The following is a 21205-nucleotide window of genomic DNA, read 5'->3' on the forward strand; positions in this document are numbered from 1 at the left end:
CAGCATCTTTTTGTTGCACATACTTGACTAATTCATTTTTGTTAATTAAGGCCCTAGGGTGGCCAACATTTAAAGCTAGCTAATTTATTAAATATCTCTTTCAAATTTGTACTTGTTTGAGGCAACTTTAATTAAAGCGAGCTACAAGTAACGTAGATATGCCCTTTTCATTTTCTTTTAATATCCAGAGCTTTCAGTGTTGTCATACTTCAAAAGTCAACATAAAAGTTTAATACATATAGTAAGCTGAAAAGTGTTAGTGAAATGAGCTGAGCTTTGCTTTTCCAAACATGTGTCCAAAAGTTTATTTTAACACACACACATAGTGTCAGATACAAACGCCTTTTAACCACTGTGGTGGGGAAGAGTAAACTGATTGCTTCCAATGATCATCTCTTCCCTCTGCGTCCACTGTTCTCAGAGTCTCAGGGAGTACGAGAGGATGTGTCTCTTCCTTTACTTCCCTGTTTGTTGTAATGAGTCCTTCGATGACAGTAATTACGTGACCGAATTTTCCATAACTATTTTTCGATTGTTAAAGTTTTGCAGTGGCTGGTTTTCCTATTGGTGTCTTACAACCTAAGATGAAAAAAGAGAAGCAGCTCATGAAATGCTGCTGATTTTGCCCTTCCTCATACAGCTGTTCCTTGGGCGACTGTCCAGGGGAGAAGCTGGAGACTTCTGCAGAGCTTCACAGGCTGGCCAGTACCCATGGGGACGCCAGCCCCCTCCACAAGGGAAGCGGCAGATGCTCCAAGAGGTGACGGCATGGCCACAGCCACAGGGCCAGGGCCAGGAGTTGAACCCCGTCATGTTTTCTGAACTCCAGTCTAGTATGTTCATGCTCACATCACATCTGCTTTCCGTGATTAAGTAATTGATTCCGTCACCCTCACAGGGCGAGGTGTTTGGGGTTGTTTTAGGTATATGCACCTCTTCAGACATGATATAAACAGAAGACTGGGATTTCGACCTACATATTTTTTTCTACAAGGTCTAGTACTTCTGCCTTCCCGATATGCATCAACTACCCCACTGCCCTTCTACCCTTTTCTTCAACCATTCTCCTTTTCTGTATGCCCCATTCTGGTCTTCTGCAAATCCCAACAGACATCTGTCTAAAGCTCCTCCATGCAGGTTTGACGAGGTACTGAATTAAGATTAGGTACAAAAACAGTACTTGGAAGACGATCCACTCAAGGACATCACGCTATTCAATATAATCAGCAGATTATTTTTCCAAATGTTAACACCCTCCTTTCTAAAATGGCCCCATCATTGCTAGGAAAAGTGTTCCTGACCCCCTCTGACTGTACCTCTGTTTATCTCAACACTCAAGGACTTTTATGTCAAGGAAGACAACACTCAAGGACTCTAATGTCAAGGAAGACAACACTCAAGGACTCTTTTTGGGCTAGACTATTTCTTCATAGCTGATAGGCTCTAGAGAAGAGTAAGGGTTGGATTACTCTCCCAAGGATGTGCTATCAGCCCCTAATTCTGAGTTCAGAAAGTCTACATGATAGAGACACTGACACTAATCCCTCACTTGGGAAAGAAGCAATGCAAGACAGACAGTGAGAGTATCAAACAAAGAGTGGAGATGAGGTACTCCCTCTGAGGCAAGGATGTGAACGGTCTGGGCCTCTGGCTGAGATCAGTCATGTTAGGGACTGACTCTTTCTACTGTGTAAGACTGCTTCTTTTATGCCTGTTGTGTTTTGTTAATTTTCTTTGTGCTTTCTCTTTAGCTTCCTTGAAAAAATTCCAGACTACATAAGTAATTCCCTTTTATGTTAGAACTCTACTACTTACTGATCATTTTGATAAAGTATTTGGTGCCACAGTATACTTTCTTATTTTAATTAATCAACAAAATGTGAAAACTCTTATTTTATTAAACTGCACTTACCAAGCATTTCTTCTAATTTGGTTGTCGCAGGTTCATTCACATTAAATATATAGTTATTATTTCTAGGAGAAAATAACAAGCTTTATTATTACATAAACTCTGGGGAAAAGACAACTTTTATATTTTGTTCCTGATGGTAGCTATTGTAAGACTACTTTGCAATTGCCTTCCTCAAGGCTGGGCCTAAGTAGTTGAAAGGCCTCAGGCTCCTGTCCCACCTCCTGGCTTCTTGCTTCATTCTTCTGACCACATAAGAGACATGACTGCCAGAGTTTACATATTAAGCTTTATCATTGTTAAATTCAACCACTTAGAAGAACATATATCTATATGTTTATATATACATATACAGGTATGTATCTATATATGTATTATGTGTGTATTTACGTGTGTCTATGTGTGTCTACACTCGTATGCCCACTACACTCCCGAAAATCTTTCTTGTAATTATAAATTTCAATATTAAGTCAAAGCAAAAATATTGGCCTAAAGTTATTTCTTTCTTTGCTTCAGTTGCATTTCTATTCATAACCACATACAATTTTCAGGGTAACTCAAACTGACTTAACTAATTAGAGGATGGATAAGGAAAGTACAATATGGCATTTCCTAGATCATCCATTTCTATGTCTCTCTGGATTTTGAGCTCAAATGTCATTCATATCCTTGTTCCTTGAGCACTCATGGGATCTTGTACAGTACTTACATCTTCTTCTTCTCCACTACTCCGAGCCTCACACAGGCTGCTAAGGCATTTTTCTGCACATCAGAAGATAATACATCGTAACACTGATAGGTACCTAAATTTGGGGGTGAGGAAGAGTTAGTTGACCAGTTTTTATTCTCAACTAAAAGAAATCAGCACCCACAGAGCAGTGACTGACCTTGATCGAGAAGCTGACTTGTGAATTTTCTGACTGCGGCCAAGTACTGTTCCTCACTGAAGTGGTCCTCTTCTTCACTCAAAAGGTACTTGCAAATTATCTGATTTTAAGACGAAGGATGAGGGGAACAGAAAGAGAAAAAGGATAGCCAAGTTCAACAGAATAGTAAATAACTTTACATTGCCCCTCTTAAGAGAAGGATATATCACAACAGAGCAGCATAAAGACCCTCCAAGGAATGAGCACAGAAAAACCAAAGAATTTTTAGGGCATCTCCTTTGAGTTTACATTTTACAATTAGAAAAAGATTTAAAATAATAATTACATTTATTAAAGTATAATTTCTCACTTCAAGAGGTACAAGTTAATTACCATCAGCTTCGTATCTCTTATGCTACTTGGGAAGAGAGGGGTCAGATTTTAATAACTTTGCTTTTTTTCTCTAAATACACCTAACAAAGTACCATGCCCTAAAATACTTGATGATTTCTACTGTAGAACGGTGATTAAGGGTAGAACTAGCATTTATCAAATGCTTAGTAAGTGCTAGACTTTGTGCAAGGAGGCTGAATGAGTTATTTCACGGACCACAAGCACCAGGAAGTGGGTCCAGGTGCCCAGAGCCAGTGCAGTGCATGTATTATATGAACACAGCCGAGTCACAGCATCCTCTTCTCTCAAACATGTGGAAGTCCTTCCTACAGTTTATGTTTCAGACTCTTTCTCTCCCATTGAGTCCTGCCACAATTCCTGCTGGGCAACATACCATCCCGTCTCTCTAACTACTGCCAAGAGCTCTGACAAACGCTTTCAGAACTTGCACTTGAACTTTTTCTTTCCAACATAAACATCTGGTAATCTGTAACTGACTTTATGTATCACTCGTCTTGCCTTTACTGAGTGCCTGATATGTATCAAACCTCGAGGTTACATATTGACTGACGTGAAGGCCTCGTTAAGACATGAGACACAGTATGACAGATGGTGCTTGGGTGTAACTGTGGCCCTGTGAATACTGTGGCCATGGCATCACTAAGCTGTTGTCCTCTTGGGTCTGTAATGAACCAAGCTGCCTCCTGAATGCGGGGAGCAAGGTCTTACTGGTGAGGTGAAATCACTGATCGTATTACTCACTCTCTCTCCTTCTTCCATTTGCCTGGGGAAGATACCTGCCCCTCAGACTGGAAATAAGCACAGGATGAGAATGTCTTATTATATTTGATATGGGGGGCATGAAGGAGAACTTGCTAAATTTACATACCTGATAGCTTTTCACGAAAGGTTTAAAGAGTCCTATTAAAAATTCTAACACAGTATTTCCTTTCTCTGTAACTAGGATGTCTTTCGTAGTCACTTGTATGGCTTCACTTTTACAAAGCAGGTAACAGCCTTCTTCAAAGTCCTAGAAGGGAAGAGGAAGCCATAATGTTCATCTAGGTTAATGGGTATAGTGCCCATCTGAATACATGTACCCCCTCATCTAGGTTAATGGATATCTCTACACTGCCTATCTCAATATATGCAGCCGCATGCCCTCAGACAACAGAATACCAGCTATTTCCCCAACTTCCAGAACAATTCTGGTTGTGAGATAGTAGCCAGAGAAGCATCTATTCTACATTCAAAATGTTTTCAAACACACAACATTTCTGAGCCTTACAAATCACAACCTGGGTGATGGATTTTCTTTTACTTTGCAGAACCACTCCTTAATTTAAATAGGAAATACATACAGCAAGTCTTAAAAATACTTAGAATTATGCTATGGTTAATAACTTCCGGCTGGGCGTGGTGGCTCACACCTGTAATCCCAGCACTTTGAGAGGCCGAGGCGGGTGGATCACAAAGTCAGGAGATCAAGACCATCCTGGCTAACACGGTGAAACCCCGTCTCTACTAAAAATACAAAAAATTAGCCGGGCGTAGTGGCGGGCACCTGTAGTCCCACCTACTTGGGAGGCGGAGGCAGGAGAATGGAGTGAACCCAGGAGGCAGAGCTTGCAGTGAGCTAAGATCGCACCACTGCACTCCCGCCTGAGCAACAGAGCCAGACTCCATCTCAAAAAAAAAAAAAAAAAAAAAAAAAAAAAATTTCCAGCACTCCTGTTCCACTCCCTACAGAATCAAACCTCCTATCCTTAAAGCACACAAAAACCTAACATGCCTCTCATCTACTCCGTCACTTCCCACTTCAACCAAGCAGTCCAGCTGTGTGAGCCTGATGACTCCTCAGCTGTCTAGACCAGGCAGGACCACCACTCGCTACTCTCACAGTAAAAGGCACTTGCCTGGGTGACTCATTCTAACAACTTGCTAACGGGAAAATGTGTGCTGATTTTGTTGTGTTTGGTTTTTTTTTTTTTTTTTTGAGACGGAGTCTTCCTCTGTCACCAGGCCAGAGTGCAGTGGCATGATCTTGGCTCACAGCAACCTCCACCTCCCGGGTTCAAGTGATTCTCCTGCCTCAGCCTCCTGAGTAGCTGGGACTACAGGCATGCGCCACCACGCCCAGCTAATTTTTGTATTTTTAGTAGAGACGGGGTTTCACCATGTTGGCCAGGATGGTCTCGATCTCTTGACCTCGTGATCCGCCTGCCTCAGCCTCCCAAAGTGCTGGGATTACAGGCATGAACCACTGCGCCCAGCTGTGTGCTGATTTTTAAACGTTTACTAAAATAAAGTTAGTTTAGTTGCAATGGCCACACTGATAGTTCAAAGAATGACTCTCCTCTCACCAGATAATCCCTAAGTTATTAATTAAACTTGATCAAGAGTCAAACTAGAGTCTGCTGAACTGTGAGCGCCCCAGTTTCTCTTGAAGTCTGCCCCACTTTGCCTTGAAGAAAGGGATGGCACACTGCCTGAGACACATCTGTGAACTCACCCCTAACATTTCTAGAACTCACACTGCAAACATACTTGCTCTTTGTTGTAAGCACTTTACCTTTAGTGTGTTTCCTGGAAGGAAGATGAACTCATCTGCAAAAACATCACGTAGGAAGCGAAAGCAACTGTAGACATCCTCTGGAAATAAATTCATCATGTAAAATTACAACATTGCCCTTTAAACTTTAAGGGAGTACCAGGAAGTCCTTACTATCACAAAATGTATTTCAAAGGCATATTTTATTCATGTAACAGGGACAAAAATTAAGTCCCCTGAGGGAAGCTAAATTAAACCCAAATCGTACCCACAGAGCAAACTACGGTCTAGCATAGTTTGTTTTGTTTTTTGAGATGGAGTCTCGCTCTGTCACCCAGGCTGGAGTGCAATGGCGCAATCTTGGCTCACTGCAACCTCTGTCTCCTGGGGTCAAGCGATTCTCCAGCCTCAGCCTCCCAAGTAGCTGGGATTACAGGCACCCGCTGCCATGCCCAGCTAATTTTTGTATTTTAATAGAGACAGGGTTTCACCATGTTGGTCAGGCTGGACTCGAACTCCTGACATCGTGATCCTCCTACCTCAGCCTACCAAAGTGCTGGGATTACAGGCGTGAGCCACTGCGCCCAGCCCTAGCATAGTTTTTAAATGATTGACTCTAACTTACAACCAGGCTTCTACTCAGCGAGACATCACAGTCCTTAGAGGCCAGGACACTTCATTTTTCCCTACCCCATGGCTCCCTAGTAGGGAAGGAAAGGTACTGATTTCTTAATTTCCCTCTGTATTCATATTTCCTGGTATCTTTATTATAGCTGTAGCACTTTTCCTTAGAATCACTGTGGAGCTTTGAAAAGCCAAAACCAAAACCAAAACCAAACACCAATGGCTGGCCCATACCCCAGGTCAACTGAAGAAACTTTGGGGTGGGGCTCACTCCCCTAGCAATTCTAACATGGGGCCTTGACAGAACCCCCTGGCCTTGACTACAGGCTCCTGTGAACATGACCTGTACTGTACTCATTTTTATACTCCTGATGCAATTAGAACGAGACCGTGCATCTCGGGAGTACTCTTCTACTGCTGACTGCTCATCAGCCCACCTGCCTTTGCTGGATCAGGGAGCTGGCACAGCCGAAACAGTGCTGCAGACCAGGAAGTGGAGAACTGTACTCAAATGCCAGATCCTTCTCTCAGTAATTATGCAACTTTCTAGGCCTCATTTTCCATATTTATAAAAGGAAAGGTTTAGATTATTTCCAGGTCCTCCCAATTCCAAAATTCTAAGCAGATGAACAAGTATTTGGGGAACAAAGCTAACTTTTTCTCAGTGATAGGCCTGCTCTTCACCGGGGTGAGGCTGAACATTACAAGGCTTCAAATGTGGCTCCCTAAATGGAATGGAATGGCCAGACCTCTTCTAAAAGTCAAGATTGCATTCCTGAAAATTACCTTTCCTGAACCCTGGTGTCATCTGCAATGCTATTGCTACTAAGGACGGGCGGACAAAAATGTTGAGCAGCTGGTTCCTATAAGCTGAGCACATGAGGAGAGTGATGTGCTGGAAAATAAGTCCATCGACCACTTCTGAGTCTCCGGAGTCCACTTTCAGAATCACCTGGTCTTTGACAAGGCTGGCAATGTTGGAATGCAGAAGAATGCTGGCCTGGACAACTTCTTCAGCAGGTTTATTATCTACACGCAAAGACAATTCATTCAAACAATATGGGTCACTGCAGGGAGTCTTAGGCCTAGCGTGCATTAACGTCATTAATGGTAATGTGACAGATGCTCATTTTCAAGTGACAGGTTTTACTGTCTACGATTTACGGTAATGATACCAAATGTGAAGAAAATTTTAAAAGTACTATTTCATAAATCAATTCTTTCTCTCTCTCTAAGGACATGTAACATACTTTCTTACCCCAAAAATTTGTCAGCCATTCTGAAAGGCACATCAGTTTCTACTCTGAAAATGAACACCACTTCTGTGTACTTCAGGAACCAAGGGAATCTAAAGTTTTGTAACAGCAAGTTACATAACTGGAAAGTCACATGCACGGGAATGTAAGAATACTAAGAAAAAGGCCCATGATTAGTGTATGAATACATTAAAACATACAACACACACACACACACACACATGCACACACACCCCTTGCTTAGACCCATACCAAGATGGTAAAAATATCACTTTGCAGTTTTCCCCAAATCAAAGATAACTAAAGAGGCAGATCCATGGCATTTGTTGGTAGCTTATCACCTGACATATTGGCCTGCAGACAGCTGCCAGGCAGGTAGAATTACAGAAGCATAATGAAGAGATGGTGATATTTAACAAATATTCTCAGCACGGAAAATTATTCTACAGTTAACCTGAGCCAAAGAGCTGGCTGGCAGTGGCACACTGCTCAAGTTGGGTGGCAAGTTCTGCTACTGCTTCAAGGCAGGGACAAGTGAGAGGTATGGCTTCCTCCTGGACTTGATCACATTCATTCTTGACCAACTTGCCTTGTCTCAGCTTGCTCAATTGAATAATATTTTATGTGAAATGATCATAAAAAGCTTGAGATATGAACATGCTTAGGAATGTGGGTAATCTGCATAAAAAAAGAAAAAAGGAACAGAACTGTAGTGATACTGAACAGATACTCTTAGCTATGGATTAGTCATGGCATTTATCCTATCCTGAAAAAGCAAAACACTAGAAAAACAAGTACCTATGTTTTCATATGTTCCTGGGCCAAACAATGATGGGTTTGAGCCCTTTTAGCTATTTCTCATGACATCCAACACTTGCTACCTTGTATCATTATTAACACATCCTTTGCCTCCTACCAGACCCAGACTATCACAGCACAGAGAACAGATGTCTGATCTGTCTCTCTCTTGGTGACTGGCATTTTTGTCAGTAAATCCTCCTCATCTCTTGGCTGTGCCCTGAGTGCTTCCAGTGCTGCGGCTCAGGCATCTCAGGCATCCTGCATTTCTCACTGGGACAGAGCAGCCTCCTAACTTGGTTCTATACCTCCAGTCTTCTGGTGGTGGATGGTGGGGAGGGGGCGGGGAGGTCCACCTTTATTTTCCATCTACCCACCAACCCCCATCTGGGCCAACATTTTAACATCACTGATGAATCTCTGGGGCCCAAGCCTGCCATGTACATACTTCATCCCTGCCTTGGTGAGGCTCCTCTCCTGCTCTTCCTGAAGGGTTCAAAAGTCGCTTCTGTGAAGTCTTCCTGAGTATGGTCCCTTTCCTCTGCAGCACTCTCAGGAACCCTCTGCAGCATGCGTGTCGCTCCTTGTCTCTGTTCACTGAACCCTCACAACTTGTTTACACATTACCCACCCACCCTGCCCTCTGCAACCCAGGGGAACCTCCAGGACGGGGATGGCATCTTGTTCATCTTCATATCCCTGGTAGTACCCAGCACAGAGGAGGTATTCAGTATTGGCTTGATCAAAGAACAGTAGGTACTTGACTTCAAATAATTATCTGGTCTTAAAAAAAAAAATGCATTTCCAACTGTAGCCTGTACAATTTTTTTTTTTTTTTTTTTTTTGAGACGGAATCTCACTCTGTCACCCAGGCTGAAGTGCAGTGGCGCAATCTTGGCTCACTGCAATCTCTGCCTCCCAGGTTCAGGCAATTTTCCTGCCTCAGCCTCCCAAGTAGCTGAGATTACAGGCGTGCGCCACCATGCCCAGCTAATTTTTGTGTTTTTAGTAGAGATGGAGTTTCACCATGTTGGTCAGGCTGGTCTGGAACTGCTGAACTCGTGATCCACCCGCCTCAGCCTCCCAAAGTGCTGGGATTACGGGTGTGAGCCACCACGCCCGGCCTCTTTTTTTTTTTGGAGATGGGGTCTCACTATGTTACTGAGGCTGGTCTCGAACTTCTGGGCTCAAGTGATCCTCCCACCTCAGCCTCCCAAGTAGTTGGGATTATAGGTGTGTACCACCATGCCTGGCGAGGATTCATGACTTTATTTTCCACCGTACTAGGTGCCACGGAAATGGTATTCTAGTCCTCAAGATGTTTAGAGTCTCGTAGTGGGAAATGACATGTAAACAATTATTCTCAAATAATCAATGTGCTGTGTTCACTGTGTCCTATAGTGATAAAAACAGATTTGGTGTCCTTTCTCTTTTTCTTTCTTTTTTGAGACGGAGTCTCGCTCTGTCGCCCAGGCTGGAGTGCAGTGGCATGATCTCGGCTCACTGCAACCTCCGCCTCCTGGGTTCATGCCATTCTCCTGCCTCAGCCTCCCGAGTAGCTGGGACTACAGGCACCTACCACTACACCTGGTTAATTTTTTCTATTTTTTAGTAGAGACGGGATTTCACCGTGTTAGCCAGGATGGTCTCAATCTCCTGACCACGTGATCCACCCGCCTCGGCCTCCCAAAGTGCTGGGATTACAGGTGTGAACCACCGCGCCTGGCCTGTCCTTTCTCTTTCTGAGCAATCCTTTGCTCAAGTCCTCTATAGATTTTTCAGGTCCAGGTTATAACTCTTCCAAATTAAGCAAGCATTCTCAACACATATGTCCTACCTACATACCAGGCCAAATGAGAAACCCTCCAAATGCCTGGGTTAAGCCTTTTAGCCATAAAGTCTTTTCCACCAGAGCATCAAAGTCCATGGATGGCCGGTTCTGAAGCAGAACAGCAACTATTAGGGTCCAGGGGCTCAAAACCATGTTTTCAATCTGCAGAAGCTCCATTTTGTAGGCAACTTCAGTGACAAAGGCATGCATGTCCTCAGACTGTTTCTGAGGAATGTATCTAAAAGGAAGAGCACAGAGCAACAAATTACAGTTCTGTTACTTAGACAAATGGGGATGGAAAAAGACTGACCTTTTAGAAGGCTTCTCATACTTTGTGCCAACCAAATTCTCTCAGGTCAGGTGCAAACAGTATTCCTTTGCTTTACTATAGTGTAATCTGACCATACATTTCTGGACTATCCTCTTGAGAGGTGGTAAAAATAATGAAGGGGTCCAGGGTCCTATTATTCCTGGTTCCAGGCAAAAAACTTTTGTTGCTTCCTAAATAGGATACATCATTTCTCTGAGAATGGATGCCTGCCCCAGTAGACTAAATTACTGTCTTTTCAGAATGCATAGCGCACTGAACATATCTCCATTGTAGAACACACTTATCAGATTATATAATAACTATTTTATACTGAATGGGTGCCATTCAGTTTGTCTGACTTCATGCATGGATTACCAAACTTTGAATAGTACAATAAGGCCTACACAGAGCTGGCTGGAGCAGAGATACACACATGACCTAAAAATTGCCACACAGGTGGCTTAATGTGAAAGATGCAGCCAGTAAGGGTGCCCTGTACTAGGTAATAACCAGCCAAACCAATTTGAGATCTAAAGAGAGAAAGCCTGTGTCCGGAAAAAAACTAACATAAGCTTCTGTGATGACTAATGTAGCTGCTGGGAAACTGCTAAAGCTACAGATAAGTTACAAATGATGTTGCAGCACATGAGGCCTGGAGGGGCAGATGGTTTGTCTCCCTTACTTGTCCAGGTATATTTCTCCTAATTAAGAAAACTCAAACGTATATCTGTGTTCTGTATCCTGAAAGAACCTAATATATTTTCTTGCCTATAAAACTATAACCTTCTTGAGACTAAGGACTCACTCCCATTCATTACCATTATGCAATCCTTTCTAGGGTCAAAAATAATAGTACATACTTTGGCTAGCTCACCAATAGTGCTCAACAATTCCTGCACATATACTTGTTAATAATGGCATTATTTCTTCCCACTTTAGTTCCCTTGAGAAACATGATCATTGTCTGATTTTGCATATTTGACATACATATCTCATAGCTCATCTTTTTTTTGGGACAAACACATAATTCTTCTTTAATTGAAGGTTTCCACTGATGAAAACGGAATGATAACAGCATTTCTGACCATTTTCTCTGTGATCTTAAGTAAATCAAGAGAAGTGGTCAACTCCAGCATTGCAACTCACACCTTTGGATTTTAATCCTCATTTCTAAGACAGTTATTAAAACACAGGTCACACCTTGGAACCAAGTTATATGAGCTCCGACTCATCCTCCCAGCTGCCAAAGATCGAAGTGACACAGGATCTCCAAAGTACACATGGATGCTTCCAAAATTTTCAGAGAGAATCCTTCTGGCTTTCAACAACCCCTAATAGTACCATAACAGGGGGGAAGAAAACGAAAAGCAGTAAATTTAGAAATTAGTTGATGTGTCAGTCGGCACATTCTCTCAATTAAGCTAAAATCAAGCTCACGTACAGTTGTAGATTCTTTTGGTTTAGGAACCCCTAGAAGCTCATACACATAAAGAGTTTCTTCCAAGATCTTATCATAACTGATACTAATTGGGACAAGGTAGGTATCAAAAACTTCTCTTTTAAAAAATGGCTCCATCACAATATTCAGAAGACCTACAAAACACAGGGAGAAATGCTTCATCAACATATTGAAGAGCAGACCAAACATGGGCACATAAACAGAAAATACTAAAAGCATACATTACACACTAATCCCATCAATATCAACAGTCATACATTTACACTTGAAAAGAATATCTTGTTAAATAAAGTGTCAAGTTTTATGTAGCAGCTGATGTCTTTGGGTTTGTATTTTTCCTTTTAATCTGTAGTGACCTACCAAATTTAGGAGTCAATGTCTTGGCAGAGCGGCTTCTTGTCCCTTCGAGGAAAAATTCAACAGGAGCATAACCATTCTTTAAAGAGAAAACAAACAAAACACAAAACCCATTGCCTACTCTCAAAATGATAAATGCTTCTTTTGATTCCTTTTCCCAAGCTCCCTCCCAAGCTTCCTGAACAAACATGGCTTACACTGAAAATTAAACAAGAGAGTCACACAGATTAAACCAATTGCTGAGGTTATAAGCAGTTCTTGAGGGAAAGCGAAATAGCTAAGTGTTCTATTCAGAAGTTAAGAGTTTAAATGAGCAAACATCAGTGAAGAAAATATGGCTTAAGAATACTTGGGAATTATTTGCATTTACCCGTAACATAGTTTTTACATATTCAGAGAATACAGCCCAGTAGAGTTTATTGCCACCAAAGGTACGCCGCATGAAAAAGGCACCCGACATTCGTAGCAGCTCACCAACCATTTTCATTCCCAGGAAGTCTAAAAAAGAGGGGATAATATTTATTTGCAGATCTTGAAATCTTCTATAAAGATCTAAACTTAAACATGCCTATTTTTCATTTATATTTTATTATTTTATTTTATGAGACGGGATCTCGCTATGTTGGCCAGGCTGGTCGCAAACTTCCTGGCCTCAAGCAGTCCTCCTGCCTCGGCCTCCCAAAGTACTGGGATTACAGGCATAAGCCATTGTGCCTGGCCTAAACTCAAACATTATTAAGAAAGATTTCATAAATGTAAGATACCCCTATGATATTATTATGCTTTGACATTAAAATACATAAGAGATACCTAATAGAATTATAGAAAAGAAGGGATTCTGTGGGCCAGGTGCTCACTGGGAGGTTACCTTGTGCTTCTCCATGCACCACTCCATTTACAAGTAGGCCAGCTAGAGCCAGGGGCAATAGCAGAGCAACATGACAATGTCATGATGCCAAATTCTTTAGTCAGCCATGCTGCGGAGCCTGACAACAGACCAACACGTGCCCTTCCTGCTCTGGACAGCCAGGCCAAACCCGCTCTCATCTTTTGCCTATCAGGAAAAAATATCAACCTACTTTTGTTGGAAGAGATTAAATAAGGCAAATCTTGTAAGAAGGGAAGATTGCTACCAGCAGTTTTAAAATAGTCTTTCTCTTCATTTCCCCTAATTTTCAAATAACTTCCTCACAAGTTTGTTCAGATGAAAATGCTTTTAAAGTGCTTAAGTTCTTGGCAGTTTTAACCTTACCATTCACTGCATTTATTAACAAACGTGTATACTTGAATCCTGGCTTTCCTGGCTACCCTATAAGGGAGTGGATAAACAACTTATATGCCTTAGCAACCCCACTTTTGGGAATCGATCTTACAGGAATAAAAGCACTAATATAAAAATGTATTATGACATTGTTTATAACAGCAAAACTACTAAATTATGAAATATCCACATTGCTGAATATTATACAGCTATTAAAATTAATGTTAGACATGAAGTTGGACCCTTAACTTACACCATATACAAAAATTAACTCAAAAAACCAAAGACCTTAATGTAAGACCTGAAACCATAAAACTCTTAAGATAAAACATAAGGGAAAAGCTTCATGACCTTGGATTTGGCAATGATTTCTTGGATCTGATACCAAAAGCACAGGGAACCAAAGAAACAAACAGATCAATTGGACTACATCAATTAAAAACTTCCATGCATCAAAGAACACAATCCACACAGTGAAAAGGTAACCCATGAAATGGAAGATAATATTTGCAAATCATCTGTCTGATAAGGGGTAAATATCCAGGATGTAGAAACAATTCCTACAACTCAACAAAAAAAGCCCCGAGCAACCTAATTAAAAAATAACGGACTTGAATAGACATTTCTCCAAAGACATACAAATGGCCGATAAGCACACAAAAAAGATGCTCAGCATCACTTATCATTAGGGAAATGCAAATCAAAACTACAAGGAGATACCACTTCACACTCATTAAAATTATCATAAAAATATCAGAAAATAACAGGTGTTGGCAAGGATGCAGAAAAACTGGAACTCTTGTGCACTGTTGGTGGGAATGTAAAATGGTGCAGCTGCTAAGGAAGACAGTATGGTGGTTCCTCAAAAAATGAAAAAAAATTACCACAAGACCCAGCAATTCTAAATATACCATTTTTGTATATATATAAAAAAATGGAAAGCAGGGTCTTGAGCAGATGCGTTTCCAACTTCAAAAAGGAAGGAAATTCTGACACATGCTGTAACATGGATGAACCTTGAGGGCATTCTGTGAAGTGAAATATGCCAGTCACAAAAGGACATGTACTGTGGGATTCCACTTACATCAAGTATCTAAAGTAGTTCACAGAGACAGAAAGTAGAATGCCAATCGCCCAGGGTCGGGGGAGGGTAGATTGGGGAGTGTATTTAATGGGGACCATTTCGGTTTTGCAATTTGAAGAGTTCTGGAGATGGATGGTGTTGATAGCAGCACAACAGTGTAAATGTACTTAATGCCACTGAACTGTATTTTTGAAGATGACTTAGATGGTAAATTTGATGTTATATGTATTTTATCACAATTAAAAATAAACTTTAAAAAGTTAGATCTATTTATTGCCTAGAGAGGTAGCCATTAATATATTATCAAATAAAAAAAGCAAAAGGCAGGTAATACCTGTAAGTAGTGCAGTCTCATTTTTTAAGCCTACACCAAAGAACCCTGTGTGCATGAACTCCTGCAGATGTCTGTTCAGGCACAGTAAAGCACAGGACAAAGGACATAACTCAAGTTATTCAGTGCTAGGACTGGAAGAAAGGAGGAGAGGCTATTTTCATCATCATCTTCAAATACCTCAGTACTGCTAGAATATGCCAGTGAACTTTTTAATTTTTACACTTAAAAAAACAGAAAAACAATACATACCCATTCCTGCTGCTATAACTGGCACAGGCAAATCATAATTGTACAGAAGAAAAGACAACATGAGGAAGTCAATGTAACTTCGATGACTAGGCAGCAGAACAACAGGATGCTCCTGGATGGCTCTTTGTAGCTTGAAAGTAAATGTTACATTTTGAATAATTTCAGTTGTCATGTTACCAAATCACATCTCAAATCAGAAAATGGAAGAATAAGTCTATGTATAGAGGGAATACCCATCCTCTTTTTCTGCCTTCCTACCATACACACAAACAATTTGCTCTCATAAGGTAAAAGTACTGTTTCTAGTTAAACAATTTCACATAATGCAAGAATATTAAAAATGTAAATTTTTATGGATCAGAATAATGATAAGAGTGATGATCGCTAACATATATTAGTTGGGCACTATATTAGCATCATTTTATATACAGTTATCTTACGTGCTTTGTTTAATACCACATAATTAACAAGGTCTAAGCCTTAGCTTTCTTGTTTGTAAAATGGTCATGCATCCAATAAATGGTAGAGCTGTGAATAGAACCCAAGTCAGTCTGACTTAAAAAGCCAACTGTTAACCACTGTATTGAATTGGTTGGTTGTAGTAAGAGAAAACAAAGCTTCTCTTGGAGAGATTTAAAAAAATCTACAAATTCATAGGACAAGGTGAGAAGAATCGTGTTTCTCTATGTGCTGGACTCACTGCCAGGGTGAACGGGTATCATGTGGCTGGGAGGGATAATTTGAGTTTCCAAATATACTCCTCAGACCATCAATCTCAAGATTCACTGGTATCCATGTGTCATCTGTTTTTTTGAAATCTAAATGTAACAGAGGCCAGGTAATCTGTGATCATCACTTAAGAAATGGCTCACCAACACCCTTGGGCCCAAACACTGTAACATTCTCTGACAGATTCAGGGTATAAGTCAGCAATCTTGAAAACAGTCAGTAGGAAGAAGAAATATTTGACAGGAAAGTAAATGACTGAATTAAAAAAATATATTAAAAGGCATGAGGAGGAAGGCAAGTGAAGTTAAGAGCTTTCCTAGAAAAAAAAAAATATAAAACACAAATAAGTAAAAATAATCTCCATAAGGAAAGCTCTTTATGAAATTAGAAAAGTCATCATTTGGCAATCATTAACATAATAATTAATTCAGGCAAAAATCATCAGTGGGTGCAAAAACGAGCGGGGTAAAGTATGATGCAAAACAGGGTATTTAGCCATTTTCAAAGAGTCTTTTCAGAAGATATTCATTAATTATAAAGGGAAAAAAATAACTTTACAGCAGAGAAACCTGGCAGTCATAACGATAACCAACTGATGGAAGTGAAACATCCCCAGTAATGAAACCGATAGGCACCATGCACTGCTGACACGATGCACTGAGAAGAATGCATCGCTTCCGGGGTGTTCCTAGCAAAGGTACACAACCCGAGCCTAATACTGAGATAACATCACTCAAATTTTAACAATTTCACACTTCAAAATAATTAGCCTGTTTTTAAAAAAAAAAAAAAAATTAGCATGAAACACAAATACAAATACTAAGGAATTATTTTAGATTAAAAGAGTCTAATACGGAAGTGGATACAGAAGAAAGTTGAACACTTTCTAGGATTTCTAGTGCAACACATGAGCTAGGATTTTCTTTAGCTAGACAGGACATGACTGGGACAACTGGTGAAATATGAGTCAGGTCTGTATTACTAGTATTGGATCAATGTTAATTTCCTTATTTTGATACTTGTACCATAAGATAATGCCCTTAATTATAGGAAAAACACAGCAGAGTATTAGGAAAAGGATAAAGGAAATGCTGTAAAGGAATCTAGGTGAAGTATATACAGGAATTCTTTGTATTTCTTTTGTAACGTTACTGAATATCTGACATTAAGTTAGTCTATAAGTCTTACTTGACTAAGTTAGTCTGAAGCCTGTAGGTCTGCAGTTAAAAGGAAACAAAAAAAACAGAAAACAACCTTCAGAGATGCACATCCTCTTCTGCCTAGACTGGAGGCCTGATGATTAGGCCCTAGGCTTCTGACTGACCAAGTGAGCTGTCCTTGAGTTGATTAAATTGTGAGGGGTTGAAAAAGAGACTGTTTTTTTCTTGTTTAATTTTAAGATGAGACTTTTATTATTATTATTTTTTAACAATCAATACTCACTTTCTGAATACCTTCTTCATTTACACACACCTTCGAGAAAATTTGTTTAAATACTTTGCTCAGGGTGAAGGCAAAAAACCGAATGGCTCCAAGACGCAGTTTGTGACTCATTTCATCTAAAATCTCACTAACTTCCTCTCGGAGGACATCCACAGATTGAAGGGATTCCTTAGAAAGCTAAAAGGAAAGGAAAATCAGGAATAATTTCTAACAACAACAACAACAACAAAAAAGTCAGAAAGCTTTACTCAAACCAGTATGACTAGTTCCAAATGGATTAATCTTTTATAACTCAAAGATAGTGTCTTCTTAATTTAAATTGACATAATGTCCCAACACAGTCATAGTAGATAAATGAGTCTATTTAAAGAAGTTTAAAGGCCAGAAATTAAAAGAAAAATGGCTTTCTAGGATAGCATTTTAGAGTGAAGAAAACACTTCACCTTTCCATTTGGTTTGTTAATAAGTTTACATCCAAACTCTCTAAAATAAGTTGCTGCCCATGGTCTAGTGTCCTAGCAAATACTGGCTTCTCTCAGTGTATTGCTGCAGTGCTCCACCAGCTGGCTCAATGCTATTACAAGGTAATATAAAACATCACATTGAAATTACTGACTCAGACTACATCAGATCTATCAAGTCACGGGCATACAAAGTCCCAAACTATCAAAGGATAATTAGTGAAATAAAGGATCTCACAATGGAACTTATTTTATTCACATGGCCCTCTAGCTCTTTTGTAAAGAAAACAAAATGTTTGCTGTGTGCTAGGACTGTCAAGGGCCTGGAGATGAGCAAGTCAGTTTCTATCCTTGAGGAAGCCCTGATTTGCCCATTTTTATTGTCCCCTAAACAAGCACTTTGAAATGAAGTCTGTAGGATAAGTAATCCTTATGCTTCCCAAAGGAAGAGTGCTTTGCTTTAGGATGAGCTCAGAAGCTCGGAGGATGGGTGTTGGCACCCCAATTACATGTAGTGAAGAAGTATCTTATCCTTTTTCTTCATTGAGGTGAAATTCACACATTATAAAATTAATCTTTTTTTTTTTTTGAGACGGAGTTTCGCTCTTGTTGCCCAGGCTGGAGTACAATGGTGCAATCTTGGCTCACCGCAACTTCTGCCTCCCAGGTTCAAGCGATTCTCCTGCCTTAGCCTCCCGAGTAGCTGGGATTACAGGCATGCACCACCATGCCTGGCTAATTTTGTATTTTTAGTAGAGACGGGGTTTCTCCATGTTGGTCAGGCTGCTCTTGAACTCCTGACCTCAGGTGATCCGCCCGCTTTGGCCTCCCAAATCGTTGGGATTACAGGCGTGAGCCACCACACCTGGCCAAATTAATCATTTTAAAGTGAACAATTCAGGGGTATTTTGTACATTCACAAATGTCGTGCAACCACCATCTCTATCTTGCTGCATATCGTATCTTTTGGGGGGCTCAGTTCAACAGGGCTAACAGTGAGGAACTGGGATAAACTCTTTCCTCTTACCTGTGTTCCTTTGTTTTACTCAGGTTACCTGAAACAGTGATTGTACCAAAAAAAAAAAGTTTATAAATATAGTCAAAACAGAACTCATACTGAACGGACTGAAGACTAAATGAACTGCTGAGGAACCAAAGACAGTGGCCACAGAATAACGGGAAAGTTTGAACGAGAAGTAAAGGGAGGATATGAATTAAAGCAAAAAATGCCCTCCCCAGATGCAAAAGTCCTGGACCTGTTTTTTTGTTTTTATTAATTAGCATTCCACTTTTAAAAAATTGTGTTGGCCGGGCGTGGTAGCTCACACCTGTAATCCCAGCACTTTGGGAGGCTGAGGCAGGTGGATCACGAGGTCAGGAGATTGAGACCATCCTGGCTAACATGGTGAAACCCCGTCTCTACTAAAAAATAGAAAAAAAAAAATTAGCTGAGTGTGGTGGCGGGTGCCTGTAGTCCCAGCTACTCGTGAGGCTGAGGCAGGAGAATGACGTGAACCTGGGAGGCAGAGCTTGCAGTCAGCCAAGATAGAGCCACTGCCTCCAGCCTGGGCAAAAGAGCGAGACTCTGTCTCAAAAAAATAAATAAATAAATAAATAAAATAAAATAAAATTGCATTAAAATACACATAACATAAAACATACCATTTTAACCATTTTTAAGTATACAGTTCAGTGGTGTTAAAGCCTTGGACCTGTTTATAGACCAAATAGAAGAAGTTCCCTGAGAGAAAGGCTGAAGATAGAGGAAAGGTAGCAGATGCATGCCAAAGGTCTCAGAAGAGGCTGGACGGGATGGCTTCCAGACCACAGGGGTGTGGCTAGCTGTGACCAGGAGAGCAGGCGCCTTATCTCTGAGACTGGACTAAAAGGGACAGATGGAAGAAGGAATCCTGAGGCTGCAGAATATGGATCTGTATAACTCACCCACTCTCCCAGGAGCAGCCAGACACCTGGTTATAGGAACAGAGAAGGTGAGTTGGCAGATTCCAGGCTGCTTTTTTTCCTGGTCAGTCTGGAAGGAAAGATTGCAAAGGAGAATTAAGGATGTTGGTGAAACAGCTACTCAGATAATCCTAAAAACAGCTGGATAGGAAGAAAGGGCAGAGGGCAGAGGGCAGAACCAAGGGAAAATGGAGGAATCAAGGGACTGGTAAGAGGGATGAATTTCAGGAAACACAGCCATGAAAGGAAGTATAACTGTAAACCTATGGAAATAATTCAAGCCAGAGATGGTACAGAGCCAAACAAGGGTAATGGCAGGTGCTAAAGAGAAGGGCAGGGCAGGGTGATGTTGAGTTTTGTTTTGGGCAACAGAATGGGTGGTGGGGCCATCCCTGAAATAAACACCACAGCTTAGGGATGGAAGGCAGTAGAATACAGGGGCTAAGAATTAGTTAGCTATACAGATTCTGAGGTGTATGTGGGACATACAGATTAGATGTCCAGCAGAGAACTGGACAGTTGGAGATAAAAAGTCTGAACCCCAATAATCTAGGAACAGCTAGAGCTATTGACTGGATACCACCAAGCTATAGATGGGAAGTGAAATGATGAGAATGATGGACCAGGAAGACAGCAGCAGGGAGGTAAGAAGCATGAAGGTTCAACTCTGAGAAACACTTATGGGGCAGACAGAAGAACTTATGAAAGAGATCAATGAGGAACATCTAACACGAGATGTTACAGAATAAAACCAGATGCCACAGAAGTCAAGGTAAGATGATCCTGAAGAAGAGTGTCTAACAATAAAAGACACAGCAAAAGACAACGTGGAGATGAAGGGGTCCCTTGGAGATCCATGGTAACCTTTACTAGATAAGCTTCAGCAATCTGCTAAAATTGGGACCTGAATGGAAAAGGAAGGCACCATATGTAGCCCACTCTTCTGAAAAGCAGGAAAAGTAGGGAAAGAGGGAAACGAGGCAGAATACACGGCCAAGGGAGGACTTTCCCCTAGATGGAAAATCCTCGTGCCATCTTGAGCCAGTGGAAAGGGCTGACGGGTAGGAAAGACAATACCCTTGGGAATTAGAATGAAATGAATAGATCAACAACACAGGTGAACAGGCTGACTTGCTTGAAGCAAATGCTTTCTCCGTGACTGCAGCAGAGCAGAAGACAACTGATCTCTTATTCTGTGCAATTAGGCTTTTCATTTGCCCAGCAGATACACTCTCATAGCAACCTAATATAAGACTTAACAGATGAGCAATAGTCTTATAACTAACTCCTTGCTTCATTTTTCTGACTCTTCAGTCTCTTATCCACAT

General features: G+C 40.9%; 1 protein-coding gene across 4 annotated transcripts in view; it reads right to left on the minus strand.

The window, feature by feature from the left end:
- Positions 1-280: 280 nt before the first annotated feature.
- Positions 281-21205, minus strand: part of GNPAT (glyceronephosphate O-acyltransferase) — a 36706-nt gene continuing 15781 nt past the window's right edge. For 3 of the 4 annotated variants that reach the window (XM_054446153.2, XM_054446159.2, XM_054446161.2), the window contains 14 exons: positions 17455-17631; positions 15283-15412; positions 12725-12852; positions 12358-12433; positions 11980-12131; positions 11739-11869; positions 10243-10466; positions 7130-7372; positions 5741-5820; positions 4058-4198; positions 2797-2896; positions 2619-2712; positions 1913-1974; positions 281-579 (listed from right to left, as the gene is read on the minus strand). In XM_054446153.2, the coding sequence (XP_054302128.1) occupies positions 536-579; positions 1913-1974; positions 2619-2712; positions 2797-2896; positions 4058-4198; positions 5741-5820; positions 7130-7372; positions 10243-10466; positions 11739-11869; positions 11980-12131; positions 12358-12433; positions 12725-12852; positions 15283-15412; positions 17455-17631 (1782 nt within the window). In that variant the 3' untranslated portion in view covers positions 281-535. Of the gene's footprint in view, positions 580-1912; positions 1975-2618; positions 2713-2796; positions 2897-4057; positions 4199-5740; positions 5821-7129; positions 7373-10242; positions 10467-11738; positions 11870-11979; positions 12132-12357; positions 12434-12724; positions 12853-15282; positions 15413-17454; positions 17632-19859; positions 19948-21205 lie in introns of all 4 variants that reach the window. The other variant, XM_063671208.1, reaches the window with a different exon arrangement.

This window comes from Pongo pygmaeus, chromosome 1 (assembly GCF_028885625.2).
Source record: "Pongo pygmaeus isolate AG05252 chromosome 1, NHGRI_mPonPyg2-v2.0_pri, whole genome shotgun sequence".
NCBI classification, from domain to species: domain Eukaryota; kingdom Metazoa; phylum Chordata; class Mammalia; order Primates; family Hominidae; genus Pongo; species Pongo pygmaeus.